This window comes from Jatropha curcas, chromosome 10 (assembly GCF_041381405.1).
Source record: "Jatropha curcas cultivar XTBG-Jc1 chromosome 10, XTBG_Jcur_1.0, whole genome shotgun sequence".
NCBI classification, from domain to species: domain Eukaryota; kingdom Viridiplantae; phylum Streptophyta; class Magnoliopsida; order Malpighiales; family Euphorbiaceae; genus Jatropha; species Jatropha curcas.
Genome location: NC_143160.1, coordinates 2,984,292 through 2,997,500, shown reverse-complemented (window position 1 = coordinate 2,997,500; position 13,209 = coordinate 2,984,292). Strand labels below are relative to the sequence as shown.

The following is a 13,209-nucleotide window of genomic DNA, read 5'->3' as shown; positions in this document are numbered from 1 at the left end:
ATTGAAATTGCTATCTACAAAAATAGGTAATTAATTTAATATTAATATTTGAAATAAAAATGTCCAAAAAAAAACAGATCTAAATGTGAAAACCTTACCAATAAAGGCACATGGTCAAAGATGTGGTCGGATTTGAGCATGTTGTGTAAGATAGATTAAAGAACTGAAAAGGTTAACTATCTAAACAAAATTATGCCAGCTAAACCAATTACTAATTAATTTTAACCGCTAAATCGTAGGTGGCAATGGGGCCCGCAAAACCACCGCGTACGTGTAGGAAAATGCTTAAGGGTGGGGTCCATATTATTCTGAAGTTGCAATTTGTGGGTGGGAACGCGCAGGGCTTTGCATGTGAGAAATGACGCTTTCTCAGGGAGAATCGGAACGTTAGAGAAAAATCCATTTGGCGTTTTTATTATTTGAATAGAAATAAAGCGCGAGGCGCCGAAAATTGTGCATTACAGCATTACTCGCTGCCATTGACTCTTCGCTGTCGCGCTCTCACTCGCCACCGGTAACATCCGGTAAGACAATCCATCCCAAACTAAGTTATTATAGTACAATTTCTTAAATATTCTAAATGTTAAAATATTATTATCATTTAAATAAAATTATACTTATAATATAACATTTAGTATTTTCTAGTTTTAATGCTTAAAGTTAAAGGTAAAATATAACTAGTACCTAAATTATGTCTAAATTTATGCTTAAAACCTTTTTACTTTTAAATAATTTTTATTCCTATTCATTTCCATGTCTTTTTGTATAATAAAATAACTCTTAGGAATTTTTTTTAAATTATGAAAATGAAATGTTTATGTTTGAAGTAATTATTTTTTAAAATTTAATTAACGGTAATAGAAATATATTTGGTCATAAAGATAAAATGATACTTTTTTATGAGTTAAATAAGAAATCAACTTATTTTTCTTGGGATGAAGAAAATATTTTTTAACTAAACATATTTAGTTATTTTTTAACCTACAATCGTACTTTTAATCTGAAATTTTCAAAAAGGTAATTCTATTTTTCTTTCTAAACGAGAGAACGTAATATAGGAACAAATTAGGAACAAATTAAGAAAGTAAAAGTAATTAAATGAAATATTATTGGATAAGTTTTATTTTAATGTGTTTTAAAAATTAAATGAAATACATCTATTAATTTTTAAACACTTAACTGTGTAAAAGATAATATAAGGATGAAATAAATAAAATTAAAAAAAAAAACACTGCATGACCGGTTCAGCCAGTAACAGGCATATAACGCGCACAATCCGGCTACAAGATTGCATAAATGGAATTGTTTAGGGCGTGGCCTGAAATTTGTCGCGTTGCTCTTACTGTCCAAACAGAACGAAGTCCAACTCGAAAAAAAAAAAAAATGAGCCTCTCTATTTTGTGTCTGTGTGTCCTACTCAAATACTTTCCGACTATGTAAATCCTCATAAAAATTCTCTTCTAACATCGTCTCCGCTGGAATTGCTTAAAAGATCCAAAATCAATACATACACCTTATGGCTCTGTTACGGTTTTTGCTGTTTGCTTTCATCAACATTTCCCTGTTTTCGAACATTTGTTTTGCCGCAGACCCAACTGTCTCTTATGAATTGAGACTCTCTTATATAACCGTCTCTCCTCTGGGTGTTCCTCAGCAGGTTCTATTTTTACTCTCCTTCTATTTGCTGCGTTTGTTTTAGTCTTTTTAATGTGGGTTTCCTTAGAATTCTGTTCTTACTCTGTCTATATATTGCCCACTTTGGATCTAATGAAATGCTAGTAAAGTGGCTTTTGTACATGGGTTTTGCTTTTATAATGCATTTGTAAGTGATATCTTGTTAATGAGTAGGATCCTGGGTTTACTGTTATTTAATAAGATTACAGCAGCAGTTCTTGTTAATGCATGATTTCTTTATGTTGCTTCCCCTTCCTGACGCGTTTTCTTATGGTACTAATTTGTAGTTACTGTTTCAAATGTACTTGAAGCGCTAAGCTGGATTTGTTCTGTAGGAGTACTGTAATGAGTTTTCTTCCAATAATGAAGTCGACTTTTCGCTTTCTTAAGTTACTTCGGTATTTTTGACTGTTCCATAGTCGAGTACTGGGGATTTGAGAGAGAAATGCGTAGTAGTTTATGGGTTAATTCTCCTTTTCACATTATTTTTACTTTATATTGTTTTTTTCTGAGGAGTATTATGCATCTGTTTACCATGTTATTGTTTTGCTCTCTATTCAATTTATTAAAATGATGTTGAATTAGTCCTCAGTAGCTTGCTCATCTAAGATTGGTTCCTTATACCAAGAACGTGAAATTTCAATGGATTTTTACTTTTTCCCCAGCGATGTATAGGCTGTATTCTGTATTTTGTTTAAGTGATGAACGGTTTCAATTTCAACATTTCACTTATTTGGTTACTTATTCTTGCAGGTCATTGGAATAAATAAAAAATTTCCTGGTCCTGTTATAAATGCTACTACTAACTATGTTGTTATTGTTAATGTATTTAATGAGTTGGATGAGAATCTCCTAATGACTTGGTAGGTTATTACATTCTCTCTTTGAATTCTTTGTCATCATCCCTTTGCTTCTTGCTTTTGCATCCATGGGAAGAGCATTTTGTAAGAAATTTGGGATGTATGATTTGTTGTAACTTTTGACAGGCCTGGGATCCAAATGCGACGTGATTCATGGGAGGATGGTGTTCGTGGCACCAATTGTCCAATCCCTCCCAAAGGGAATTATACTTATAATTTTCAAGTCAAGGATCAGATTGGGAGCTTTTTCTACTTTCCATCCTTGAATCTTCAAAGAGCATCTGGCGGCTTTGGTCCCTTCATCATTAATAATCGAGCAGTTATCTCAATTCCTTTTCCACAGCCAGATGGGGATATTATCCTTCTGATTGGTGACTGGTATATACGGAACCATACGGTTAGTTTATTTGGTTTGGAGTTGATGCTTTCTTGTGAGCTTCAGTGATTTGCGTTGATGAATTCTGAGGGTGGCGTTTTATGGTGAATTTCAGGCACTGAGGACTGACCTTGATTCCGGGAAAGACCTTGGAATGCCAGATGGTGTTGTAATTAATGGGAAAGGACCTTACAGATACAACACAACTCTTGTGTCTGATGGTATTGAATACGAAACCATTCAAGTTGATCCAGGTAATGATATTGGTTGTAGATAGCAGGAATGTGTTAAATCATATTTCCATTTATTTAATTATTCCCACACTCGGTACCAGTTTGCTTGTTCCTCCTATTAACATGTTTGATAATTGGCTATGGAATGATTGCCTTTCTGAATCTTGTATTTTAGTTCACTATGAAATAAATTTGTTTGTCCAAACTTTATCTGAAAAATAAGTTCTATAATTTTTCTTGTGATCTTCCATGCTTACACAGATAAACTCAAATTTCATGATACAAGAGGTATGTAAGTTCAACTTTTGAAGTTTTAAATGACAATATGTTTTGCAGGCAAAACTTATCGATTTCGTGTTCACAATGTTGGGACTTCAACTAGTTTGAACTTCAGAATCCAGGGTCACAATCTGCTCCTTGTGGAAACAGAAGGACATTATACATCCCAACAAAATTTTACCAGCTTTGATATTCACGTGGGCCAGTCTTATTCTTTCTTGGTTACTATGGATCAGAATGCAACTTCTGATTACTACATTGTCGCAAGTGCTCGGTTTGTGAATGAATCACTTTGGCAAAGAGTCACTGGTGTTGCAGTCTTGCATTATTCCAATTCGAAAGGACCAGTTTCTGGTCCTCTGCCGGAAGCGCCAAGTGATGTCTATAACCAGTGGGCAGCGATGACCCAGCCAAGAGCCATCAAGTTAGTGATGACTTCTGAGACCTTGATTTGTAGTATAAAATTTCATCATTATTCACTTTTATTCAGCCCTAAGCATATTGAGTCTGGATATGATACAGCTGTATCTGATAGCTATTTCACGCAGAACTACTTATTTTCATTTTAAAACATTATCTTTATATAGCCAAAATGATCTTTTAGACATCACCTATACTTCTGGAAAAAAAAAACGGACAGAGAGAGGAAACATCTGCTTTCTCCTCTGTTTTCGTTGTAGCAGGAAAATTAGTGTGATTCATGGATTGTTGCATGATTAATGGGGAAACTAGTAGTTAGGCCTGTGAAGTTGTTTTTCATGTTTATTTAGATTTAGCAAGTTCACAACAACTCCGCCAGGCGTAATATTGCTGTTTTCACATGGATTAGGCAAAATACAACTGCAAGTGGAGCTCGCCCAAATCCTCAGGGATCTTTCCACTATGGTCAAATCAATATTACTGAAACGTACATATTAAGGAGCTTGCCTCCAGCTACAATTGATGGAAAACTACGTGCAACAGTCAATGGAATATCATTTGTCAATCCAGATACACCAATCAGGCTTGCTGACCTGCACAAAGTGAAGGGAGTGTACAAGCTTGATTTTCCCAATAAGCCACTTGATAGGCCTCTCCGGATGGACACATCTGTTATTAATGCTACATATAAGGGGTTTATCCAGGTCATACTACAGAACAACGACACCAAAATGCTGAGCTTTCACATGGATGGTTATTCGTTTTTTGTGGTTGGGTAAGAATGTCTGCTATCTTAATTTGTTTACCGCTTGGCTTTTGAAACACTTAAACGATCTGTTTGTCTCAAATGCAGAATGGACTGGGGGGTGTGGTCTGAGGACAAAAAGAGTTCGTATAATAACTGGGATGCTATTTCTCGCTGCACAGTAGAGGTTGGTTTATCTATTGGAAGGATCTGTCACTACTCACACCCAAGGAAATGACAATTGATTATATATATTCTTTACCATAAATTGCTTAAATATATATACTTCTATATATCAATCAGAATGTTAAAAAGATTTTATGTAGAGTTCGGGGAAAAAAAGAACCATCTCCAATAACTAGCTAGCAGTTTCTCTGTAATCTTGAAACATATGATTGTTACTTTCCATTTACTCCTAGTTTTTCTATTTTGTAGGTTTACCCTGGGGGATGGACAGCAATTCTTGTCTCTTTGGACAATGTCGGAGTATGGAATCTCAGAGTTGAGAACCTTGATCGATGGTATCTAGGCCATGAAACATACATGAGAATCATCAATCCTGAGGAAAATGGTGAAACAGAGATGGGTCCGCCTGATAATGTTAGATATTGTGGCGCCCTTCGTTCCTTGCAGAAGTATGTATCTCTGAAACCTTCGTACCAAATAAATCTGTGTCTGTTGTTAGTGGCATAACTAATACTACTGTTTGTTGCTTCAGGACTGATAATTCTGCAGCTATCTCTATTCTTATTAGTAAGCTGGAACTGTATATTTCTCTGCTGATGGTACTCTGTTCCTCATTTTTCATTTTCGTCTAAACTCCGGGTGGTTGGATATGACTTGAGAGTCATCTGTTATTGGCAGTGGGAGATTGGCCTGTTGTAGGTGTGATGGATGTTAAAGGATGGGGGAAACTTGCAATGCATAGTTTGGATTAGCTTTGCAGAGCTCAAGATTTTTTTTTTTAATAGCGATTGTTGTTGATGACATTTTATTTTTTGGATTTTTTTAGAATGAGTGTCAGGTTTTAATTGTAATTTAGGCCACTGGGGATCCATCATTTTTTAATGTCTCTAAACTATATACTGAATGATGATTAACCCTTGTTTCAGTACAATCTCACCTTCATACATGAATTTATCAATGGTTGTGGGCTGGATCCTGATGGGCTCTCCAAATAAGAAACCGGATAATTGACAGTCTTGTAATGGGCCCCTGCTTTTCTATTCTCCCGAGGGCCCAGGCTGATTGGTCTTTGATGAAATAATGAAAGTCATATAATCCGAAAATTAAGGTAATTTAAGCCGCAAAGCAAACAGCATCATTAGCTAGATCAGCGGTTGTTATCTAAATTTGTAGCAGAATGTTTAAATAATTACTAGCATAAAACAAGTGCAAATCAGAATTGGAAACATCTGCTGCTGATGCATATATGTTTGTGTCTCAAGTTTTGATTTGACCAATTTGACTACTGATGCATATTATCTTTAATTGATTAATTAATTAATAAAATTGGTATAAAGTACTATAAAGGAATACAGACAGAGAAGGCATGGACTTGAACATAGATTAATTGTGGATGGAAATTTAAAAAAAAAAAAGGGAAAAAGAATAATAATAGCAGAGTCACATGGAGTTGTTTGAGCCTACATGATGTTATCTTCTTTCACAAACAACAATTTTTAACAAAACCCTAATTATTGACTCACACGCCGCTTGTCCTTTGTTGGTTTCATGCCTTGAGTTAGTGGTTATTATGGACAGGATATATAGCCTTTGACTTTGCAATCTCTCTCTCTCTCTCTCTAACATGATGCGATATGAACATATGTACCTTACTTCGGAGTTGAAAGTTGAAAGTTGAAACAAACAAATATCCACGTCAAATCTTTAGCTTTTATTCTTAGGATTCCTTCTGGTAATAACTGCTTTTCTTTTCTATGGCTGTTGTCTGTTGAAGAGCCGGCCCGCTCTTTAATGAGTATGGTTTTTTTTTTCGGAAATTTCCATTTGCTTTAAAATGAACCTTCTATTCTATTAGACCACTAAATACTATATATAGCGTTTCAAAGCTGATCTTCCAATTTTCAAAGAAACCCATTCTCAGTTTGTCACTTCCCTGCTATGTATCTATAGCTACTATGTTAACTACTTAGTCTGATCCTTCTCTACTTCCAAAATCCATGCTCTATCTATCAGTCCACCTGTGCACAGTTATATCTAATGCATTTACGGTAGGTTTTTACATTTAGTTTCTTCTGTTGAAACACGGAGTTTTATATAAGGATACTCGCTTCATTGGTTGTCTTTTTCTTCATTTACCCCATTTTTTTCTTACATAAATGCTATTTTGAAGCTAGCTAGATGAAATCCATATATACATAGCTTGTTTCCTTGCTGTAAAAGTAGTGGTGCTAGGTTTTCTCATTCTGTAGTCTTTCTGTCCCAAGTTTCGTTGGTATTCCATGGTTAAATCACTCGAGTTTTTGCTAATCAACTGAAAGTAATTTTTTCTTCTTGGGTATATAGAACATGAAAGATAATTGAAAAATAATCAATACTACTAGTTAATCGTTACTTGTTTATCTGTCTCGTAAATGTTCATCGATCTTTCACTTTGAGTCAAGAAACTTATTATGCAAATCTAACATATATATATATATAGAAACTTATTATGTAGTAGTTTATATATTTTTTCTCATGACTGTCGCTCAATATTAGGTTACTATACATGTGGGAAAATTGTCATTTTTCATTGTCCGACCTGAGTAGTTTTATCTTTTAAAGTAATTTTTTTTTTTTGGCTTAATCTTAGCGGATTTGGATTTGAGGAGTGCCTTGTACGTTTAATAAGGGTATAAAGACCAAATTTTTGCATTTCTCAAACTTACCTGCAAAGCATTCTAACCATCATCAGATTACACTATCGTCAAAATCTTGGAAAAGTGCACCTTTTCTTTTCTTTTCTGTTTCCCATTGATGTATGCTTTCTTTTTGAGAATTTTCATTGATATACTTTCAGTATTTAGTTGTTGGATCATATAATAACCTGCAAAGCAAACTTAAAATTAAATGATCAGTTGAAGTACTCTTGTTAGACCAATAACTCAATTCCTTTCCATTGTCAAATTTCCAACGACACTAATACATATCTTTGTTTTACAGCAATGTAAAAAGAAAAGAAAAGCTTTATTCTAACATTGTTTCATCAAGTTGACGATACAAATATGTCTTAATCGACCACCCAGTCGATTCTATAAGCAGCACATGTGGCTACTACAGAGTTCAGGCCACTGGCTACATTAATTAAAAAAATGCCCTTACGTACAGACAATGATACTGCAACACTTGCCTAAAAATATCAATTCATCTTACAGTGACATGATGAATTTTCAACTAACTAGCTAATTTGGCTGGTAGGAATTAACTTAACTCTACGAAAACAGTTAAAGTTACATGCTTTTAGCTTTTATTATGTACATGAACTTAGATATATAGTAACTTTTTTCTTTAATTAATTACCTGAACATATTCTATGATCAATATATATACTGTTCCTTAATTTTCAATAAAATAAGTGTCACTTCCAAAACTCAATTTGACAACCAGGTGCTGACGTCGAAGCGTTATCTTTCGTCGATTCTTGCTTGTTCAATTGTCTAGCAAGCATATGTGCCTGATCTGAAGCATGGAAGATGCTGGCATTAGGTGCATTTGAGTAGTTATTATTTTGCTTAGGTACGTCGTCTTGGCTTAATTGAGAAGCAACAAACTTGTCTAGCACTCTCCAATCGGTAACTTGATCAACTAATGTTCCCCCATTATTATTATTGTTATTTTGAGTATTATAAAGAGATGGTAAGGTTCGGTCACGTGTTTGATGAGGATGCTCATCTGGTGAAGATTGAAGAGTGGTTGTCTGGTTTATGTCTAGTCCATATGCAGCAATAGAAGTGCAGCTTACAGTGGCAGCTGCAGCTGCAGCTTGAAGCAGTTTAGGGTTTTGTAGAAGTGGGAGCTGGAGAAAGTGATCGTGAGGAACCTGATACTGCAACTCTAGCTCTTTCTTGCAGGAGTAAGATAAATGATAAGCCAAATCAGTCTGTGAGTTCCGTTTTGGTGAATCCTCTTCTTGCATGAATGGAACTTGATCGTCGTACCAGCTGCTGCTTGATTCATGCTCGCTCACTTTCCTCATCGTTGTCATTCTCTTCTTGAATACTCTGCATGCAACCCACCCTTCTTCCTGCTTCAAGTATATAAACATCATATGGTATCAAACAAGGTTGTCTAGCATGAAAGAGAGAGAGAGAGAAGGAAAATAAAGCGGCAGTTTTATTTCTTTAGGTAGTTTTGAAACGTTGAATTGATAGTTGAAATACCGGGAAAAATGAATTACAAAGAATTTTTTTGTTCATTATTTGTCTTGTTTGTGAAATTATAAGTTATATTTAGACAAGAATGATTTATTATTACAATTTCAAAGTAGACAAATATCAAGTATATAAAATAAGTATTGACTGTCCTCATAAATGTCCAAAACTTTTATCAATGAATTATATCTACCTCAAGAGAAGGGAGCTATGATCTCATTTGCTATATAAATTTAGGTCAAAGATTTGAATTTAGATCTATTGTAAGATATTATATACACTTACCACGTCAAGTTTCTTAGTATGAATATACATTCAACTTTACTTTGTAACAGATAGGAGGCTGGCAATAAATGTAAAACAATAGTTAATAATACTAAATGTGAAAACTTGCCTGTGGAGTCCCATTTTCATCTGTTTCGAGGCGGTACTCGTGCATAATCCAGTCAGATTTCTGTCCATTTGGAGCACGACCTTTGTAAAAGACTAAGGTTTTCCTCATTCCAATCAAGTCATGCTTTGAATATATAGCTTTGTCTCTACCAGTTGCTTTCCAAAATCCAGCAGCAGTGGCTCTGTTCGTGCGAGTTCCTGTCGGATACTTCTTATCTTTATGACTAAAAAAGTACCATTCATTTTGATTTTCTGTTCCTATTCGACATATTTCTGTTCATGTTCATGCGTACAGAATATACAAATTGTTAGGAATTTGCATGATAAATAAATGTTGAATCCTCAAATGGATTTGAAAAATCAATTTTCAACTTAAACGTTAGCACTATATACCTTGCAGATCCCACGGCTCGATCTTATACAGATCGACATCTTTAATGACATCTAGGTCAATTCTTCTTGAATTTACTTTTTTCCTAAGGTAGTAATCCACAAGTTCTTCATCGGTGGGATGGAACCGAAAACCGGGAGGAACATGTGAGAAAGCACTCATGTTCTTCACTCCTGTACGTGTTCCATTAATTCAAGCACCATGTTAGAAACCTACTTTCATATATCAATTTGATTAGTTAATTAACTTGCTCCCATTGGTTAACTTAGCAAGTTGAACAATGTAATAAAAAATGGGGCCTAATTGAATTGAACAAGAAAAGCATAAATAATACTAAGAACAACAATAATAAGATTCACACACACACGCACACACATATGATCATTACAATTGATAAATTCTGTGAAGAACATAAGAATTAATGGCGCAACCAATTATGAAACATCAAGTTAATTCTACTTTCACCATCCATAAGGTTCTTAATTGTTTGAAGTTTTATCAAATGGTCATTTTAATACAGACAAAGTTCTCGTGCATATTAAACAGATATGCTAGTTTTAGAATTAACTAACATGAAAAATCAAATGAAATATTGATTTAGGTTGACAATGAAGATTATGCATCCCCATAGTTGTAACTGTGGACCTAGTCGGAGAAAGATTTAATGTTATTGTTACGATGATAAATGAACTAATTATGAAGTCTTCAACTTGGTTGAAAGAATTTGCTTTTCTTGAGGTCTATTTAGATTTTAGAGTACATCAGCCAACCGCTTCTCAACCCTCTAATTTTCAATTCTTTCATAAAATAGATATATATATATATATATATATTAAAATACATAATCCCAGCTTATAAAAGAAAAAAAAAGAAAAGAAAAGAAGACAAAAATTGCGATTAATAGATATATGATATGAAAAAACAAAATAAATGGAATTGATGTGATAATTCTCATACCGTATAGAAATGTTTTATATGAGTTTTATTATATGCTATGTGCAACATTAGAAAAACTTGCCTATATGATGTGATTGCCAAAGGACAAACAATAATGCAATATTACCTTTAGGACAAACAAATTATGAACGCCTCTTAGATAGGTCATGAAATTAAAGTGTAAAAGAAATACAAATGAGAAATTATTTTTCCATGAGAATTCTCGTTGTATATACATGTATATAGCATTTCAAAATCATGAAATCTTCGTGGATAAGCAGATCTGCATAAATATGAAACCCATATCCATACTCTCAAATTATTTATCTTTCAGCATAAAACACTATACTTTAAAGAAATGAGAAAAGAAAATGAAGTGGGAAGAGGGATAGAGAGCTTACTTATCAAAGCAACCGCGATTTCTAGACCTTGTAACCACAGATCTATGTTGATTGAATCTTTCCTTCAATTGAAGAAGCCGAACCCTGTTGCTCCAAAAATAGAACTACAACCCCTAAACTGGAAGCAGCTGAACTTCAGACAAGAAACCAAGAAAAAAAAAAAAAGAAAGAAAAGCAATAATGAAGATATTAATTTCCTCGGGAATTGAACCACAGAGCTTTTTGTCCTCCCGCACAAACAGTTTCTGTCGAGTTGTCGGATCAGATCCCGAGGAAGAGAAGAAAACTCCTAGAAAGGAAAGGAAAAGAAAAGAAAAGGCGAGAGAAGAATGGAAGAAAGGATACTAAGTAGGGTTATATAAGAAGGGGAAAGCGGATGAGAGAGAAAGGGCAAAAAGAAACAAAAACAAAAACAGGAACGCTAATGACAAATTATTGTTATCATCATCTTTGTAAGAAAAAAAATTATGTTCAAAATCATAAGCTCTCGTTGTCTCTCACTGTCGGATTTAGCTGAATTGGTGGACAAGATTTGGGCTGGAAAAAAGGAGGCGCGAATATTGGTTCTTTGGATAGAAACTAACCCTTATAGAAACCCTTCACTACTGCCACCTCTACCCGCAACTGATAAAGACTCTGATCAAAATATATTCTTCTTCTTCTTCTTCCTGGTCTATTATACAAGAAAGACCAATCAAGAAAGCTTAAAAGAGACAAGAAGACTCTAAAAGAAAGAAAGAAAGAAAGAAGAACAATAATTAGCATTAAAAATGGGTGGTGACGTAATGGAACAGGCACCAGCCAAAAAGTGATTATACACGAAGCTCACATAATATAAGCACTATATATCTCTCCCTCTATTGGATGTGGCATGGTGGCCCACGGTGGCCAGAACTCCATTTCCTCTTCCCTACCACATTAACAGTGATAAAATGAGAATGATGATGTTGGATCTAACCATGGCTATGGGTCTTATATATGGATGGTGGTCCGCCACCAATAGCTGTGGTCGTAGAATTGGCTAGTCTTTCTTTGTTGCCCCATCTATATTTGGGTGAACTGATTGGTGACTTCTATCATTACCCTAATAACTCATAGTTTTCCCATAAAAAAACACACACACACACACATGTATATTTCTTTATAATTATTTGATGCAACAGTTTTTCTTGCTATTGTTGAACCATCCAAGTCTGTACCTCTATTAATCTCCATAGTCATATATGTATATATATATATTAATCAATTTCCTCATTATAATTTCTCTAACATTTCGTTTTCTTTTTGGGATAGTAAATATAAATGTATATGATTATATTCTCACACTTAATCAAAAAAAAAAAAAATAATGTTAATTTTTTTCTTTTGGTTACAGAAACAATGTTAATTTAATTTTTCTAATTGAAGCTAAAATTAAAATTAATTTAATTTGTCTACTTCTAGTTAATTTAATTTGTCTACTTACCATTCACAAATTTGAGTTTTGCTTGAAAGTTTAACAAATCAAACTTGAATAAAATTTTAAGGTTGATTGTTAAAAAAAAAAAAGCTCAATCTTAAGCTCGAGTAACAAGTTAAACATATATCAGCTAATGTGATGCTCGACTTGATTCAATTCGGAATTTTAAATATTTTTAATATGCTAAAAAGGAAAAACACTTATTTACACCAAATATATGGGTCTACCCATGTACCGAAACAATAACAAGTTATTATCTCAGAAAAACTATGACAATTTTTTACGATTTTATATTATCATTTTGAGTAAAAATAAGGAAAAATTTTATCTAGACTGAGTTCATGACTCTACTCATGGATCAAACCAATGAGAATAAATTTTTTTTTTATTGAAATGAGAGTATTTCTGACCATACATTAGGAAAAAAAATAATAAAGTCCAGACATTTTTGAACAATCTTTACTATTATTGGTTTAGTTCATAAACGTGATTATGGACTCAGTTTAGTCACATAATTTCCAAAAAAAAAAAAAAAAAAAAAAAAGACTCCAATACTTTAATTTATATCAAATAGTTTTATTGAATTCACTTTGTGTATAAATGAGTTCATATACAAAGTGTAAGCAACTCGTATCGTATTAAAAATTATTATTAAACTTACTTACCACA

The 13,209-nt window shown here is 33.7% G+C and overlaps 2 protein-coding genes across 2 annotated transcripts; one reads left to right on the top strand and one right to left on the bottom strand.

Annotated features, from left to right (window-relative positions):
* The first annotated feature begins 1,316 nt into the window (after positions 1-1,316).
* SKS2 (SKU5 similar 2) lies at positions 1,317-5,704 on the top strand. The gene is made up of 9 exons (XM_012235040.4): positions 1,317-1,657; positions 2,428-2,537; positions 2,661-2,931; positions 3,026-3,164; positions 3,480-3,846; positions 4,252-4,617; positions 4,696-4,774; positions 5,023-5,222; positions 5,306-5,704. Exons 1-9 carry the CDS (start codon positions 1,517-1,519, stop codon positions 5,403-5,405), a joined length of 1,773 nt encoding a protein of 590 aa, XP_012090430.1. The 5' UTR covers positions 1,317-1,516; the 3' UTR covers positions 5,406-5,704.
* A 2,053-nt stretch (positions 5,705-7,757) lies between these two features.
* On the bottom strand, positions 7,758-12,033 carry LOC105648602 (NAC domain-containing protein 7). Its single transcript, XM_089726863.1, has 4 exons — positions 11,082-12,033; positions 9,747-9,917; positions 9,351-9,626; positions 7,758-8,829 (listed from the first exon to the last, which is right to left on the bottom strand). The coding sequence occupies exons 2-4, from the start codon at positions 9,904-9,906 to the stop codon at positions 8,168-8,170; spliced, it is 1,098 nt and encodes a 365-aa protein (XP_089582989.1). The 5' UTR covers positions 9,907-9,917; positions 11,082-12,033; the 3' UTR covers positions 7,758-8,167.
* Positions 12,034-13,209: the final 1,176 nt, after the last annotated feature.

Coding starts and splice junctions, on each gene's coding strand:
- SKS2 (XM_012235040.4), top strand. CDS start 1,517: ATGGCTCTGTTACGGTTTTTGCTGTTTGCTTTCATCAACATTTCCCTG. Junction 3,847..4,251: donor ACCCAGCCAAGAGCCATCAA/GTTAGTGATGAC, acceptor CACATGGATTAG/GCAAAATACAACTGCAAGTG. Junction 5,223..5,305: donor GCCCTTCGTTCCTTGCAGAA/GTATGTATCTCT, acceptor TTGTTGCTTCAG/GACTGATAATTCTGCAGCTA.
- LOC105648602 (XM_089726863.1), bottom strand. CDS start 9,906: ATGAGTGCTTTCTCACATGTTCCTCCCGGTTTTCGGTTCCATCCCACC. Junction 9,627..9,746: donor CGAGCCGTGGGATCTGCAAG/GTATATAGTGCT, acceptor GAACATGAACAG/AAATATGTCGAATAGGAACA. Junction 8,830..9,350: donor AAATGGGACTCCACAGGCAA/GTTTTCACATTT, acceptor TGAAGCAGGAAG/AAGGGTGGGTTGCATGCAGA.